Raw genomic sequence first — 18,769 nt, forward strand, 5'->3', positions numbered from 1 at the left:
CAGTCAGCAGGAGCTTTCAGAGATGGTAGTTTACATCAAAAAAAATTTCGAATCCTAATTGTGTGTGTTTCCTCTGCCCAGATTTTTCCCACTGTATATTTTCTATAGGAACTTTCTGCTGCCATCATAATGAGATACAGCCAAGTGAGACCCTGGTGAACCTCTACAATGTCTTCTTAAGATCAGTGAAAAGGACGACAGTTCAGGGGCAATAAAAGTTCCTTTGAGCAAGTGATGCTTATACATGAATCTAAAGGAACTGAAATGAATGTGATGGCTCTATGTATTAACTGCATCCATCACTAATGATGATTTTGTTCAACGTTCCTGGGGCTTCATTTGAATGGTGGTTTTGATTGAAACTGTAGCAGAAATATGTTCTGAAACACAGTACCACAAGCTCCCTCTGCTCACCAATGAAACCAAAAGTAAAGGTTTTAGGTCCTAAACCTATTCATTCCCCACATTTCATCAGCATTCCGTTCACATAGCATTTCATTTTTTCACCTGTCTGTTTCACTTTCTGGAAGGTGTAGATTTTCAAGGAAAGATCAGCATCAGAAAGGCTATGAAAAAGGGAGGTACTCCAACTATGTTACCTGTAGGCTGTAATGGACCACGGTGGAGCAGGTGCTGTTACCAGCTTACAGAAGGCTTTGGGTAGCTGGGATGAGGTTTGGGTTCTTTAAATGCATTCATTGAAGATTTAACAATACAGTATCAGGGGCAGACCTTAGTTATATGAAGCCCTGCAGGAGGCCAATTGATGCTGTCCCCACAACGCCAGTTTAAGTGCTTGCCCAGCTTTGGGAAGGAGGAAGGAGGACTCTAGGACCCTATCAGAGCCCCTTCACACCTGAATGGTCAGGAGGTTGTGGGCTCTCTTTGCATGGAAGTTTTAAAGCAGATGTTGGATGGCCATCTGTCATGGATGCTTTAGCTGAGATTTCTGCATTGCAGGGGGTGGGACAAGAAGGCCCTTGGGGTCCCTTCCAACTCTAAGATTCTATGCTTCTACGACTGAGTTTACTTTTATACCACTTTTTGCTCAATGAGCTGCACCAAAAGCAGCTTTCGAAACCTCAAAGTACAGAGAATTGAAAATGCAAATATACAAAGTGCAGAGCATGTCAGTAAATTAAAATAAAAAATCCTGGCACTAAAACAATTTTAAGGTTTGTGCCAGGTGGTCCTCCCTGAGGAGACTATTCCATAAACAGGAGACTACTAGAGAGAAGGCTTATTTTCTTTCCCCCACACTCCATTGGAGGGTGGCATGCAGTGAAGAGCCTCAGATAATGATCTCAGATTCTTGACAGTAATATATGGGGAAAGGCGGTCCTTTAGGTATAGTAGTCCTGAGTCATATAAAGCTTTGAAGGGCAAAAATAGCACTATGACTGGAACCCAGAAACCAACTGGCAACCAGTGCTGTTAGGACAGAATAGGTGTTATATGCTCATGCCTTCTTTTCCTAGTTAACCGTCTAGCTGCCACATCTTCAGTAGCTGTAGTTTCCACACAGTCTTCAAAGGCAGCCCCATTTGCTAACTGTCATCCCTGACTACTCTCTATGCTGACTGGGACAGATGGGCATTGGAGTGACAAATTCCCTAACACTGCTAAAGATGCCCTTGTAACAGCACTCATGACCACTTGGTCCCTAGGAAGATGAAGAGCAGATCAGGAAGTGGGCTAGAGGTCAGGAAAAGCATCCTAAACTGGTGTTAATCCAGAACTGGTGCTATATGTTCACACCTTCTTGTTCCAGTTAACAATCTGAGAGATACTTGTGCCTTGCAACACTGGGCTAAATGTCCGAATGTAAGATTGACAGGACTCCTTAGAAGGTCATGACTCCAGCAGACCTCTTCCTTTGTGCTTAGAATTTAAAGTGAAATATAGAGAAAAGCTTCATCAAAATTTGGCGAACTTCTGGAAACATGCTCAGCAGTAGAGCATATGCTTTGCATGCAAAGATCCCAAATTCAATCCCTGGCACTATAAAAAGTTCGTGTCTGAAACACAGGAAAACCATTAAAGTCCTAGACAGAAAAGAACTTTTTGAGGCTGTGTTTGGATCAAACTGTACTTGCCACCCAAATTCCTACTATGGAGCCAGAAACTCTGGACTTTGGCAACATCACTACTTACTGGAACTGGGGGGGGGGGGAGGTGCAGGTCTCTGTCCACAAGCAAGTGGAAACTGGGCATACCAAGCACCCCACTGTATCTTTTTTGTTCATCAAAATGCTCAAATACTGGCAATTCTACTCCATTAAGCAATGAAAGACATGCAGATAATTACAAAGCTTTAGCAGGCATTTTGCTATTCCCTTATAAGGACACTTTTTAAAAATGTTGAGATTAATGCTTTATTCTGCCAGCTGCAAAGTACTGTATAATTGTATTTTGCTAGTGCTGTCACAGTAGCCTTCTGGGTCAGGACTGCCTGTAGCAGCTCTAGGGTCTTCTAATTTTCCATCCCATGCTCCTATGATGGATCATGGTATTGCATGCAAACTCATCTACAAACATAGAGTGATGGCGTTGTTCTCATTTGCAGTGACAGGTGGATCATGTGAAAAAATAGTTCACCAACAGAGGCAGATATCTTCCTATATACATAAAAATGTAAGGCTGTCATCACGTAGCTCAGGATTTGTAGTGCCACATCACAATCCTGATTTTGTATGAAATGAGGGTGGGATAAAGTGAGAAGGGTAAAGTGGTGGTTTAGAGCAACAGAAGATGCTTGAATACAGCAAGGATAGAGAAAGCTGAGAGGAATATAATGGTTTTAAACAACAGCAAAGGTTTGAGTAAAGTACCTTAATACAACGGAATATTTGAGGGCCCTGCATCCTTTATCTCTCTCCCATGAGGCGGCTGAGGAATGGAATAGAGAAGGTTCAGTATAGTGAGACGGATGGTACACTGAAAGGTGAAGAAGTGGCTGTTCTAAACAATGACAGAAGTTTGAGTAAAGTGGAGATGGAAAGACACAGAGGGAAAATGGCAGTTTCAAATAATGGCAGAGGTTTGAATAAAGTAAGAATGGAGCAAAAGTGTGAGAGAAAAGTAGCATTTTTTAACAGTGGAAGAGGTTTGAGTACAGTGATCAGGAGATGGCAATGAAGGGAGGGGAAGCAGCAGTTTAAAAAAAGATTTGGGTTAAAATAAGAATCCCCTGGAAAGAGGAATAGATTTTAAACCACTCTGAGAATTGTAACTCTGTAAGGGGAACAGAGGTCTCGGTACCCTTAGCAAACTACAGTTCCCAGGATTATTTGGGGGAAACCATGTTTAAAGTGGTATGACACTGCTTTAAATGTATATTGCAGATTGGGCCTAAGTCTGCAATTATTATTTGTGCACTGAGTCACTGAAGCAGTTCCTCATTGATGCAGAAGAGGCTAATTGTGGGAGTTAACACGTTTTCCCTTTCTCCTTACAGGACTTGTACCTGCCTCTATCCTTGGACGACTCTGATTCTCTTGGAGACTCCATGTAAAGAAGCCCCCTTCCCTGTGTCCACACTCCATTTTAGATATAGCACCACACTTCTGCCAAAAGGAGCAGAGAGGTCACTGGTGCAAATCCAAGGATACAAAAGTTATGTCTTTTCTTTTCCTTTCCTATATTTCTCCTCTGTGCCACAAAACCAACACCTATGAATCCACAGAGATAAAGGGATACCGATCATCTGAGTAACTTCATAGGAAAGATAAGTGGCCATTATTGGCAGCTTGAAGTCAGAAGGCTTGAATCCTCATGCTCTTCTCACACATTTTAGCCCAAGCGTTTCCTTTTCTTTAAAAAAAAACCCTATAATGTACCGGCTTTTTTTATTTGGCTGCCGGTCAGGTGACAACTTTCTTTTGCAAATGTTCCATTAGCAACTCTGTCCAAAGCCCAAGAGTGGAAACAGGTCTATCCACCAGCACCTCCCCCCCCCCAAATACCAATGAATACCAGCAACTCTGCAAAAGCAGACCTGTTTCCAATGCTGGGTCTCTGAGTTTAACACCTGCATATTGTCTGATGTTAACTCACAGCCAGTGGGAGGCAACTCTTGTCTCTTTGTGAACATCCATATAAGTACAAGGGTGACTGGACAATGCTAAGAAATAAAGAGCTACATATCGTGATTTTCTCCTCAAATAGGACACAGGGACATGTTCTAATAAACACACAAAGTTGTTTTAGCGGGGTGGGATTTGGGAAGCCACCCTGCTGGCTCTGCTTGCCAACTCTGCTCTCCATCTTTTCCTCTTCCTCAGTTGTACCTCAATCTCCCAACCCACCTCAGCTGAGCAAAACTCACCTTGGCCTCATCCCCTCACCCTACCATATTCTCTTCAATTGCCCCAAATCACCTCAGCCCCATCTTTTCCTCCCCTTCTGTCTCACTTCAACCCTTCCAATGTGCTCAGCCTTTTTCTTCCTTCTTTGTCTGGTCTCCCTCCAAATTACATAAGCCCCATCTTTTCCTTCTCCACTTCACCTCAACACCCCACCATATCCATGCTCTCAGCCCTGTCTTTGCTTCCTTTCACCTGAGCACCTTGGCCCTATCCTCAAATCCTTTGTCTTCCACCTATACTCAAGTCCTACCACCTGCCCATCCTCACCATCAGCTCCCCCCCCCCCCCACATTTTTGATCAGATGGAACCAGCCCTGGTCCTGAGGCACTCCATGGCTGCAGAGATGATGGCTCCACTGCCCCTCAATGCCCTCTGCTTTGAGGCCATTGGTCACACATATACGTACATTTATATATACATACATATGACCAGCAATAAACATGGTCTGGTTGATATGAAGTTACTGAAATGGTATCTCTCTATCTCTGTGGAGACTATCAATGCCTTGCAAACAGCCAACACTGAAAACACTGTGAAAAAAATTGTTTTCAGGTCTAACACCTTCAGCTTATTATTAATTTTTAATAACAAGAAATCCATACAACTTTTATAGAGGAAAACAAATAATGTTAGCTGTGTCTTAGAGTCAGCTCTTCAATGTCCTTTTTTTAAAAAAAGAAAACTGGTGACTTTCTTTTGCTTTAAAAAAGAAACAAAATTTTAAAATATACAAAAAAAAAAAGTTCAACACAGTAAGTGTTTTGAAGTCACTGCCAAACTGACATCAGAGGTTCATAAAATGGGAGGGGTCTGCATGGGGTGGGGGAGGGATATCACAATTAATTCAAAATGGTTAATATTTTGAGAGTGTTTGTAACATGCTTAAGGTTATGTTCTTAATTTTCTGTATTTCAATAATTCTAACTATGGCCAGATGCTCAGACTGTAGAACTGTTAGGATGTTCATGATACGGTATTATAAACTTTTATCTTGAAGCAGTGCATTATAGTGAAATGGGAAGAAAAGGAATCCATTCAATTTTTAAAAAATAAGCATTGATGCAAAGTTCACAGTTTTATACAGACCTGCCATTTTATTTACTGGGTCTGGATACACGTACCAGATAATATTGTGCATTGCATTATTCCTTATTTGTAGGAATAAGCTCTACATAATCTTGCAAAATGTTATCAGAGCAATACCCATATAACCAACCTTGGGGATTGCTTTCCCCACTCTCCTTTAGATTCATTTGCAAACCGTTGTGAGTTTAGAATGTATTGCAGCAATTGTACTTTTGATAAGGTTATGTTTTCATTTTGCAATTTCATTATGTGAGCCACCTTGGGCAATTTGCATAAAGCTGAAAGGCATATGGAAATTTCTAATAATAAATAATACTTCACACTGGGGTACTTAACTCTACAACAACTTTTGGCTATTAGAGGAAGACAATGCTTGGCCCAAAGTTGGTATTTGGTGGTTAGCTTTTGCATTCCTTACCACTGGCATCTTTGTGATTCATGTGGCAATGTGGATAAGCCAAGCTTGCAGTTTTGTTTTAATTATTTTTAAAATAGAAGGTTTCAGACTACCCAATGGCTGCAGTTTTAGTAGAGACCCTGCATCACAAGGGCAAGTGAGGATCTACCCTTTGTTGAACCAAGCAGTTAAAACCTAGGGTTTCCTTATCTCTATGCCATTGTTTGGCCAAAGCTATCTAAACTTTGGTTCAGAAGATTCAGCATTCATGTAAGTTCAATGGTCAGATCACTGTGGAGAAGGCTGGCTTTGAGGACAAAGCATAGGGAAGGCCTACAGGAAAAAAAATTCCAGTGTGTGTTTGATATCTGGCAAATCTGGTGTATGAATTGGAGCAGGTCTCTTAATTTCTCTGTGCCTCAATTTACCGTATCTGTCAAATAAGGACAGTAATACTTTCTCTACCTCATGGGGAGGGATTGGGAGGGTTGGCCAGTGAGTCCTTTCGTTGATGCCGTTAAATATTTTTGGATCATCTGGTGGGAAAGTGCTGTCTGTGACCTCCTAGGGACTAGTATTGAGGAAGACTTTGGAAAGATTGTCAGGTTTCTTTGGTCAATTCCAGTGATGGCTTCTTGGGGTTAACTTAGAAGGCACTGTTGCTTGCTGAAGCTGCCAAGTGGCCCTGACACAGAGCCAGTTCATACCCACAGTTGTCAGCACCAGAAGCAGCAAACTCTGTATGCTCACTGACCTCACCCCTCACAGAGGGGCACTGTGTACCATATGAGGCTCTGAATCCTGGGCATGAGCGTAGCATAGATTGTGAACTGCTTAAGGCCACACTCCAGTCTACTTGGAGATGTGTTTTGCTTGTGATGTTTGATCTCCTGTTCTCTCTCCTCTCAGTCTTGATAGGCTGCTCCCAATTGCCCCTCAGAGTGTGAACGGGAGCATGCACTGGATGAATGTGGAACTGAGGAATTGTTTCTGTTATAATATGATAGGGAAGCAGTACTCCACTCCACCATAGCACTGTTCCTTAGTAACATGGAGGAATAATGCAAATATTGCTCCATCCAGGAACTAAAGGTCTTTGTAATAATGTATAATACAATCTTCACTATTTCAATAAGCAGGAAGAAAATGATCCGCAATACAGAACACACACCACCTCTCCTTTTCCTGTCCCCTACCCCCCAAAACAGATCCTACACACAATTGGGTACAGTCCATTTGATTGCTGGTTTTGTGCAAGGCCCAAAAACTGAGCCTATGATTGGCAGGAATACTGTAGTCTTTTGAATGTTATACTCTGTTCTCCCCTCTTCATCATGTCCACAGGAGACAAAGCTAGATGGCTAATGCTATTAGCCACAATAGCTACATGTAACCCCAGAGGCAATAAACCTCTCAATGTCAAATGCTGGAGGCAAACAGTTGGGAAAAGCTGTTGACTTCATCCCCTGTTTGTAAGCTTTCCAGATGCTGGCCCCTGTTGGTAGACAGAATGTTGGGCTTTTGGTCCAATCCAGCAGGGCTTTTCTTATATTCTTAAGTAGAACATTGTTTACATGGAGTATGTTTCCCATTTACCAACAACAACGTGTTTATTTAAACAAGTAATACAGATATAGGCATTTTTCTTTGATTGCACTTAATAGTGGCATATCTGAGAGCCTGGACCAATATGGACTCCCTTGCCTGATGTGCTCCAATAATACACATCGCTCTTCTGAATAAGGGCCTGGCAAGATGAGGCTTTTGTAATAGTTTGTGTTGCCACGCATTGCATCAGCAAGCAAATATACAGCAGCCTAGTGGAAAGAGAAGGTAGATCTTTTTTTCCCACAAGGAAAAGAAAAGCCATTCAGACCTGCAAAAGTGAAACAGGGTAAAGGGCCAGACTCCCAGGTTTTAGAAGCAATTCTTCAGGTAAACGTTCTTGAACTGTAGGTAGAAATCAGTGACCATGTCGGATGTAAAACTGCCTGTATAGTTGATGTTGCATGAGTCTTTATACAAAAATAAAAATAAAAAATGCATGCAGAATAGCAGTGTGTACAATGCTAGGTATGTTCAGCTCTTAACTCTTGGAAAGGTTATTTGAAAAGAAAGAAAGAAGGATTACAGGGAACTTCTCTTATACCTGATTCATTGATGCAAGCACATGAGGTGGGTGGTCTCAACACTAACACTAACCCAGCAGTGACTGTCTAGGACAGGGGTCTGCAACCTTTAAGACAAAAAGAGCCACTTGGACCCGTTTCCGAAGAAAAAAAAACTGGGAGCCGCAAAACCATTGCGACATTTAGAACAAATATAACACTGCATATATTGTTTCTTACCTTAATGTCCGATCTGACAGCGGGCGGGAAGGTGACGTCGGGACGGTGCGTGACTAACGCACGCACCGCCCCCATGCGACGTCACAGCCAGTACAGCACCCGCCACAGTGGGGAGTGTCGAGGCGCACAATGCGCCTCCTCCCCTCACTAGTATCCGCCCCGGAGCCGCGGCAAAGGTGTAAAAGAGCCACATGCGGCTCCGGAGCCGCGGGTTGCAGACCCCTGGTCTAGGAGGATGGTTTTCCATATCTCTGGGGAGAACCATTTCTACATTGGCTAATCTCTTGAGGAACCTCTACATTTCAGAGGATGCTGTGCGTGTTCTAGGGGGCAAATATTGTACACAAAAAAACAACAACAACTGGACAGGTCTGTGGGGCCTCACTATCATCCCATGTGAACTGAAAGTAAACCTTGGAACTGGGGCTAGCTTCATGTTTGGCAAAGTGTTTGCTGATGGACTGCCAATGCTCCTGTAGCAGGCTTATTTGATGGTTTTATGCTGGGCAGCAGTGGTGCTCTGATAAATGCTGAGCATTGGGAGTCCTGAAGGCCTGTTTTACTTTGAATTGAATGTTTCGTTTCCCACAATACCTCTGACTGATGCTACATTAGGCCCACAAGTGACATTATAATGGCTGTCTAGCATTTATTGAGTGGCTTGCGCAGGCACCTGCTGGCACCACCATTGGGCATGTTGTTGAGACTACCCCAAGCTGAGCCATGGGCTCCCTAGAGCACACACAACATTCTTCTGCAGTTAGAGAAAATGCCAGAAGATTGGGAACAGATGGCAAGCTCTAGGAAATGCCTGGCTGCTATTACTTATTTTCTCACTGAACAACTGTAACTAAGTTCTAAAGGACCTCCAGAAGTTCCTGGAACACAGCTCAGAAACCTCTGATCTAATCACTGTCACTGGCAGCATGCCTCTGAATCGCAATTGTTGGAAACCACAGGAGGGGGATGTGCTCTTGTGCCCAGGTCCTGCTTTCAGATTCCCCACAGGCATCTGGTTAGCCACAGTGAGAACAGAATGCTGGACTAGATGGGTCACTGACCTGATCCAGGTACAGGACTTCTGTTCTTCTGTTTTTAGTGGTTTCCCATTTTTGCCCAGTAAGTGGAGCTGCCTGTGTACATAAAGGGTGAAATAGTTCTAGGTAGTTGCTGGGGTTGTTCATCAGCTCCCTATTCCCCCAGTATCAGGTTCTTATGTAAAATTAATTATAAACCATTGCCAAAAACACAAGGCTGGCCTGAGGCAAAGGACAAGGAAGTACCACCCCCACCATCCCATTCATTGTAGAAGCTGACTGCACTGGCAGATGAATCTTACTGAAATACTGACAACAATGTGATATTGCTCTCCACCACACCTGAGGGAAGCAGGTTGGTTTAAGAGGTGCCTGAGAGACCTGTGGTAAGGCAAGCCCTGTAACCAGTGTCAGAGGCAATATGTCTCTGATTGCCAGTTTCTGGGTATCAAGAGTGAAGAGGGTGCTGTTGTGCTCTGTTGTGTTGTGGCTTCCCAGTGGAACATCTGGTTGTCTTCTGTGAGAACAGAGGCTGGACCAGATGGGCCTTTGGCCTAATATAGCAGGGCTTTTGGCCTAATATAGCAGGGTTCAAACAACAGTCTGCCATCTCCTCCTCCCTCTCTTAAAATTTGTTTAAATTTTCCACACAGAATTCTGTACGACAAGGCTACTGCACTGATTATGCTGCAAAAAGTCACTGCTAAATTTCCCTTGGAGGAGGTGTGCCTTTGAACCAGGGATTAACTGGAATCATTCAAAGGATGCTGTAATCCAAAATCAAGTCCATTTATATTCTCAGACATAGTCTCAGACATCTGTCAGGGATTCTTTAACTGATTCATTGCAGGAGGTTGGACTATCAGGCATGGCCAAACTTGGCCCTCCAGCTGTTTTGGGACTACAACTCCTATCATCCCTAGCTAACAGGACCAGTGGTCAGGGATGATGGGAATTGTAGTTCCAAAACAGCTGGAAGGCCAAGTTTGGCCATGCCTGGACTAGATGAAACCTTGGGATTGGAATCTACAGGATTGGGGATAAGGGACAGTCTAAGTCTGCTATGCTACTGATAGTTATGCCTTGTATATTTAACCCACCCTGGGAACAAAACTGACTGAAGGGTGTGCTAAAACAGAACAGTAGAATTGACTCCCTTGGAAGGTGGTGGGCTATCCTTCCATGGAGGTTTTTAAGCAGAGGTTGGATGGCCATCTATCATGGATGAGATTCCTGCATTGCAAGGGTTGGACAAGATGGCCTTCCCGTCCCTCCCAGCTCTACACTTCTATGAACTCTCTGAAGGATGGGCTAGAAGTTGAAATAATAGATACTGAAATGCTTAAGACTAGTGGTTCTTTTGCAGGTGTATTATGCAACAGATCGGGTGCAATAATAGGGCATTAGTGATGGATTTATGCTGGGCTATTCACACATCATTCTACTTTGTAAGTTGTTTTGTGATGCTTCCCCAACGTTATTGCCATCTGGAAGGGTGCTATAACAAAAATGGAACACATACACACCTTGCAACATTTGTGGTATAAAAAGGATTTCAGCAGGAAGGATTTCAGCAGGAAATTACAGGACATGCACTGATTGGAAACAAAATAGTATGTTCACCCCAAAGCTTTTGCAGGCACAAACAGTATTGGAAGCAGGACTGGGTATCTTTGCCCCAATACCATCATGAGCACAAATCGTCATAAATGCACAATGAAAAGGACATCTGGAGTGTCTCTATATACAGACAGACAGACAGACAGACATAGCCCCCATACTAATTCACCAACTTAAATCATTTTCCCTAATGCTGCCATTAACTGCAGTGGGGGAGGGATTTTCCTTTGTTTGGGAGATTCATATTTAAGCCATGGTGTTAGGGAAATGGATTCTATCCCCACTCCTGCCCCATTGCAACCCTGATCCAGATCCCACAACCTCAACATGGAATGCTCCCATCCCATAAAGTTTGGCTCTTAGGACATTCATCTCTGCTTTTGTTTTACAGTGACCCAAAATCGGTTGTAAATATTTAAAGTTAAATCTGTTAAGACTTGGCACGTTTCCGTGAGAGTGCAGCTAGAAGTGTTAGATGACCATCTGCCCTAAAGCTATTTGAGCGCCTAACATCTGTATATATGCTGAAAGGACATATGTAAGAAACTGGAGCTCTATATTTAAAAGTTTTTTGTTAAAAAAACACACCCAGAGAAGTTTTGCTCACCATGCAGCTGTCACATTTTGCTTTCCGTTTTAACACACATGCACACACCAGCTGCAGATGTCTAGTGTTCAGCCATCTTTCAAAAGGAAAATTCAACAAGAGGGTGGCATTAACACCTAGGATTTAGAACTCTGGATGGTTTCTTATCTTCCGGTGAGACTCTTGCTCAGCAAGTTTGGCTACCACGTTTCATTTCAGGATCTCTTTCTATGTATCTGTAGAGTTTCCCCAAGTTCTAGCATCTTCTCTTGGCTTGCCACTGCAGCTTAAAGCCCTAAATCTTCCCTCTTTTTCCCCTTTCTTTCCATACCAGTTCCTCAGTCCTTGATGAGGTAAAGAGAACGTCCTTCTTTCATTCCCTTCCTGCAGTCTATACCTCTTTCCTCCTCCTTAGCAAAATCCTTTCTTGGGGTTTACTTGTTCTCTTCACATCCATCTCAGCTGTCCTCTCCACCATATTCTCCCTGATAGGATATAGCGATAAAGCCTCCAGATATTGCATTTTCTGCAGTGGCTTTGCATGCATGGTGACATCCATAAGAGAATTTCCCTCATGTGCCCTCAGCCTGGATGCTTCCACATCCTGTCAAACCAACTGGGGTATCACACAAAAAGTTCCCACAGCAGCCACACAACTTGTATACAGCAAAAACTGCATCACTGAAATGTTTTAAAAGAGAAAAAGTATTGTCAACTATTTATCAGATTGGCAATGCCAAACCTTCTCATGGTCTTTATTTTGACTATTTGAGTTGGTTGGGGAGCAAAGCAAAGATGCTTTCAAAAAGAGCAGTGAGTCCACCCAAGAATCCTCTGTGCAGAAACAAGAAGCTCAGATGACTGAGTTAACAAAATCGGTGCTCCTAGTTCAGGACAAATGAAACATCTCTTCACAAGATACCCAATTCATTTATGGAATTCACAGTCATTACCCATGGTGACAGCCAGCAGTTTAGATGGCTTTAAAAGAGGACTAGACAAAATCATCAGAAGAATAGGATTGCTGGTGGCTATTAGCCATGAGGGGTATATGGAACCCCTATGGTTCAGAGGCAATATGCAACTGAATGCCAGCTACTCAGAGACAACAGTGAGAGAGGGCTGTAGCCTTCATGCCCAGCTAATTGGCTTCCAAAAGGCATATGATTGGGTAGTATAGGAAACAAGATGCCAGAGTGGGTGAAACTATAGTCTTATCCAGCAGAGCTCATTTTCATTTCCCTCCTGTTGCCAAACTTGGAACCTGCCTCAGACCATGTTCTGCCTGTTTCGCCTGACTGTACAATTCACCTTTTGTGGGGGTGAGGAGAGGGCAAATTAGGTAGGTCTGCATTAAAATGTGAAATGTTCACAATGTTCATATTCACAAGTAACCACAAAATGTTCATATTCACAAGTAACCACAAAATGTTCATATTCACAAGTAACCACAAAACAGGTCATATTCTAAAGCAGAAATAACTTGTTAGACAATTTTCATTTAAACTGCAGATCATCCCAGCTATTGACATTACAGCTTATGTTGTCAGCTTAGAAGATGGACTGAGTTTTACGCAATGCCAATCTTACTCATCTTATCCATGCATTGGCATGGATAATTTAGGATCATTCATTTCAGTGGGTCTATTCCGAGTAGAATGTAGCTTGATGCAATCTATAGATGATAGACAGATAAGAGTGAGCTCTTATGAAAAAAAGTTTTCAAGATTAATGGTTCCCCAATTCTGCAAAATGATGGTAAGATCTGGAAGATAGCAAGGAGAAGCAGCTCACTGGATGGAGTAGAACCACTATGCTACCTTCCCAGGAGGTGGTTCACTGCTGCTTACTAAGAGCGGGATGGCCAAGGTGGTGGGCGCTTTGATGGAGTGCTGACATGCAAGTGGGAGCACCAGATTGGCTCCACCGGTGGTTTTGCATTGTGTCAACCTTCCCACCACTTCATCTCCTACCAGTAAGCAACAGAAACCCACTGCTGCGTAGACAGCATAGCAGCTCTGCCCCACCTGGAGAACTCCTTCTGGTAGCCAGGTCAACTTCCCACTTCTCCCTCCTTGTGTAGGCATCCTCTTATCTTATGGCTCCTCCAGATGACCTCTTTATTGAGAATTCAACATGATTTGCTTGCACAAAACTTACAAGGAGATTAGAATGCCCAGTCTTTACTGAGCATGTGTTCTGATTTGTTTGTAGGGAAGAGTTATACCATAATGAGAATTCATCCTGATTTGCTTGCTGGGTGCTTATATCATTAGTCTTTTATCCTATGCTTTCTAGTGATTTCCCTCTCACTTTCCTAACTGCAAAAAACTTTTTTATTTTAAAGTGGATTTGCAACAGAACAAGCAATTTTATTTATTTCATAAAATTTATATACCACTTGATTGTAAAAAAAATGAAAATCAAAGTGGTTTGCAAAAAGATGCAATAAAGTCCAAGGCAAAAAAATACAATGCTATAAAAAAATTAACAGTGCACACCTAAATATATGGCATGCAACAGAATTCTTTCCGCCAGATACCTTACAGACAGTCTGCCTTACAGCAGCGGTTCTCATTTCTACTTTCCTCTGGGCCACACTTTCAGAATAAAAATTTGCTCGTGCTACACCGGATAAGAAATACATTGGAAAACAGAAAGAAAAAACTCCCACCAGTGCTTGATTTGTAACATAGAACACTATAATATGATCATGGGACATCCAGACAGTATAAAACAATGCAGCTACATAAGAACATGCATCATTCCCAAAGTATAGTATTGATTGTCCTTGAATCTTCCTGCCGTACTTGCCATCCTCTCCTGCCACACCCTTTGAGAACCATGGCCTTACCGATTAGAGTTTTGAGAAGCACAGGCGGGGAGGGGGAGAGGTCCAATATGGATTCATTGGTGCTGCTCACCACCAGTGTTCTTAACCATAAGCATGCTGCACATTGACAGAAATAGCTGTAGTAGCAATCTCACAGTACTATCTGCATGGGACACATATGGCTTTCTGGAATCTGATCTATAGCTCTTTTGAGAAGTGGACTGTGTCCAGGGAAGTAGTCAGCTAAAACAAATCCTGATGGCTTGAGCTTCTGAGCTGATTTCGTACAATTCTTCTCATTCATGAAAAAATTAAAAGCTGCAATATAATATAACCAAGAGGTCATAATGTATTTTCTTCTATAGTTGTTCTTGTGTTGGGTGGGGTTAGAATAAAAGAGCATGGGAATTTTAAAGGGTTAATAAATCAAGGTGGGGTTTAAAGTTTAGCTGGCATACTTTAAACTCCCTGTACAGAACCTTGAAGGTCATCTCCTTTGTGCAAGCTGTTGTATTTTACAGGGTCAGGCAATTTTTGTTTCGTTTAAATGACATATTTAATAAATGAGTGTTTGTAAAAAGGATGAATTAAATTAAATTAAGGGTGGGGTTTTTTTTGTCTCTCTTTAGCAGGTGTAATAGGTTTTCATAAGCCTATGCAGAGTAATATGATATATTTGAGGAAGGATTTTCATGGTTTATATGTAGCTGGAAACTGGGTTGCATTTTCCTTTTTTTCCTTTTGGTCCAACAAAGATCACATCCCTTTTAGCAGATCTTCAAGATGTTTTTCATCTCATTAAGATGCCTCCCCTCCAATCACCTCTGAGGAACATCCATGTGGAACTGCATCATAGAAAGAAAGCAACACATGTTAAGACCGTGTCATGAAATCAGTTTCCCCAAGCCTCACAAATACGGTTTGCCAAAACACTATCCCAATGAAAACCACTCATTTTAGTAGATAGGCAAACTGAGAAAATAGGAAAGTTAAATGACCTCAATTTGGGATGGGGAACCTCAGGCCACACTGTTCTCCCCAGACCACATCTCCTCACCAGCCCTGTTCTGCTCTCTACTTCAGTGTCTTCACCTGGCTGGAATGTGTCTGTGAACTACAATAGTGCCACTTGCTGGGATGGAGGATGCGGAGTTGTGTGTGTCTGCGTGTGTGAGAGAAGATTTGTTGTCCCATCCACATCTGTCTCTAGTTCTGTCCACTACTGGCATGCTACCTCCAGAATGCAGCCCTCAGGCTGAAGAAAAAGTCCCCACGCCTGACCTAAATGTAGATCACATCACTTTTTGCACAATAAAGGGGGAACCTTCAATACATTTTATGATCAAGAGAGCTTGTGTGTGACACCAACCATTTTTTAGGGACAGGGCTGGTGTCAGGGGTTGGCTTCATCGGGCATTTGTGAAGGTCTACACCTCAGCAAGGGGCTCTTTGACCCTGCTATTCCTCCTCCTCCTCGCCATCATTGTCCATTTACCTCCATTCTGGGGTAATGAAATGGAGCTTCAGGCTCTGCCTACCTTACATTCTCTTACTCTATGTTGCTGATTGTGTGGATTTGTATCCAGAGGAGAAAGGTGAGCTGATGAGTAATAAGGACACGGCCAAGGAGGAAATGGGCCCACTCAGAAAGAGGTGTGTATTGAAACCATTTTTCTTGAGGAGCCCCCCAAACCTGAAGCCAGCAATGAGCATGGAGGTGGTCAAGCATTTGCCAGTGGGCTAAAGTTTTCCATTGACAGCAATTGTGAATATCTTTTATCACTTAAGATCAAATAGGATTCCACTTGCTTTGATGTCACACCTTCCATCCATTTGTTCTATTATGAGTGGAATATCACCTGAGTGACAGTGGCTACATTCCCCATGCAAAGTCATCCACTCTTGTAGCCACATGAAGGAAGTAGCTTCCAGGAGTGGTTTTGCATGAGTGCAGTGGCATGATCCCTACCCCCTGTGCTCAGGCAGTTCACCACCGGGAAACCACATAAAACTTTGGGCTTATGGGCAACAACCTCCTTGTTCCTGTGGCCATTGGACCACTCTTCATGGAAATGAACTCTTCTGGAGTTCAATAAGGACCCCAGCAGGAGGCAATTCTATTCTTCACCTTTTCTAAGCGCCTTGGTCTCAGTCATACCACTTGGGGATCTGGAAAAGTTTTCCACATGGCAAATTATCATTTTAGGTTCCACACCAAGTCACCTCACTCACATCTTCTTGTAATATATTGCAGCTTTAAACCAATGATTCTTCTTTCCTTTCTTACAGTGCATGTTTTGAACGGATTCTGCATTCTACATTTGTGGTGGGTTGCTTAGCATTCTGTCCATTTTTTAAAAATGTGCCATTCAACTTGTACAGAAAACAATTTTATTGATGGACGTTTTTGGGGGAGGGGATTCCTTTTTTATTATAAAAAAAAGCTTCAGCTCCATGGGTAGAGGTAGAACTAGGATAATTAGTTGGCAGATGTCAATTAGTGGTGGTAGTTGTAGACATTTTAGCTTGCTATCGAACAAGCTTTTGAGAGTAAATGCATGGTACTGACATCTCATGGTTTTAAATCACTTTCCCTTGCTTTCCCTCAGTCTCTCGTGGTTTTAAGTTAAAGATAAGGGCATGGAGAAAATGACAGAGCAAAACCTAAACCATTACTAATTGTGAACGTTTGTGACATACAGACGCTGTTCAGTCAGCTGCCTTTCTGTATTGTACCATTAACCCCTCCCAAGAGCCGCCTGCTATGATTTTATCTCTTCATGGCACCAGAGCATTATACCCAGTGCAATTCAGGATTGTTGTCTTGGTGAGGTTATTTTTTAAAATAATAATAATTAATAATAATAATAATGTAAATAATCTAGCAGATCTTCATACGCCAATTCTGGAGTAGGGAGAATCCAATGTAACAGTGCAGTTTAGGAACGCTATGAGTTATAAAGTTGTTCCCTCCTCAACAGTTTTCTGTGATCAAAGAGGGCTTATTATTTCATGTGTCTAGTTAACGTGGTTCCTGTGTCGATAAAGAACATAAGAAGCAAAGACTTAGAACCTGTGGTTCTGCCCACTAACTAGTGGCTTTTATGGGACTTGCACAGAAGACAAACCCAAACGGATGTACCCTGGATCCATGCGTCTTATGCCTCCTCCCCTGTAGGAGCCTTTCTTAGGAGGTTTGATGTTACAAAGCCACTTTTCATTTCATTAGAACCCCACCCCTGTGAAGTGTTGTGAACTGTTTTTATTGCTTGTTATACTCCACCTAACCCATTCCTCACCTCTCTCGGATTGTTTCTGTGGTTGGATACCATGCAGCGGAGGGACCTGTTCACTCTGTAGCTTTTGCTCTCAGTATTTGTTATGCATTTTTTCTCATCTAAGTGTACATTTGCAAGGTGCGTGTGATGTCATTTTCCAAAATAAAATTTGGTTTCAATACCTAAGCAAAGCCAGGCCTGTGGATTACTATCTTTCCGTTGCATTTTGTTGTTTTTAAAACTGAGAAAACCATCAGTCAATGAAGATTCACACACGTATGTGTTACACACAGAGAGAGACTCTTTTTGTCTTTCCTCCAAGGAACTCAAGGTAGCGTACATTTCATCCTCACCACAAGGTTGTAAGGTAGTATACGCTGAGGGACTGCAACACAGGAAATTGCTTATTCCTAGCTCCAAGTATTTCCCGGTGTAGCTTGCTCTGACTGGCAGAGTAATGTCTACTCCAGGGGGTGAGGAAACCTTGAGCCCATGGGCGTAATCCAGGTATAGGCAAACTCGGCCCTCCAGATGTTTTGGGACTACAACTCCCATCATCCCTGACCACTGGTCCTGTTTGCTAGGGATGATGAGAGTTGTAGTCCCAAAACATCTGGAGGGCCGAGTTTGCCTATGCCTCGCGTAATCAGACCCAGCATAGGTTGTAGTTTGGCTCCCTAAGCCACACCCTCCTTTCCCCCCATCACTCATGTGGCAGCAGGTGTGTGGCAGGTAGAGTTGGTTTGTACATTGTAAACTCTGTAGTGCAGTTGATCCCAGTGGGATTCCTGTAAACAGTGAACAGCTGATGGGGAACCCCACAGTGCAGCCAATACCTGCTCAAGTTGGCTTGCTGTGCTCGCCAGGGCTTGTTGCAAATGCAGCTATTCGTTTTCATCATTAGCTTAAACAGAAGCCGGTGATGCAAAGATTTAGGACAGATGAAAGAACGTACTTCACACAGCACACAGCCAAACTATGGAACTTGCTCCCCCAAGAGGCAGTGGTGGCCATCAAATTGGATGACTTTAAAAGAAGATTAGTCAACTTCATGGAGGACAGGCCTACCAAAGGGAGTAGGAGGTCAGGATCCAGTCCACCAGCCAAGTCCTGTACCCTGGTCTATTCTGTCACTAGCTCTCCAAGGTCTGGCCATTCCTACTTCCTACCTGCTCACTCTACCTGCAGATGTCAGGGATATGGAACCCGGGATTAC

The 18,769-nt window shown here is 42.9% G+C and overlaps 1 protein-coding gene across 4 annotated transcripts in view; it reads left to right on the forward strand.

The window, feature by feature from the left end:
- The window catches only part of DCX (doublecortin), a 118,801-nt gene extending 101,052 nt beyond the window's left edge, over positions 1-17,749 (forward strand). For all 4 annotated transcript variants that reach the window (XM_028714875.2, XM_028714872.2, XM_028714874.2 and 1 more), the window contains exon 7: positions 3,458-17,749. In XM_028714875.2, coding sequence (XP_028570708.1) covers positions 3,458-3,514 — 57 coding nt within the window. In that variant the 3' untranslated portion in view covers positions 3,515-17,749. The remainder of the gene's footprint in view (positions 1-3,457) is intronic.
- Positions 17,750-18,769: the final 1,020 nt, after the last annotated feature.

The sequence above is a fragment of the Podarcis muralis genome, chromosome Z (assembly GCF_964188315.1).
Source record: "Podarcis muralis chromosome Z, rPodMur119.hap1.1, whole genome shotgun sequence".
Taxonomy (NCBI): domain Eukaryota; kingdom Metazoa; phylum Chordata; class Lepidosauria; order Squamata; family Lacertidae; genus Podarcis; species Podarcis muralis.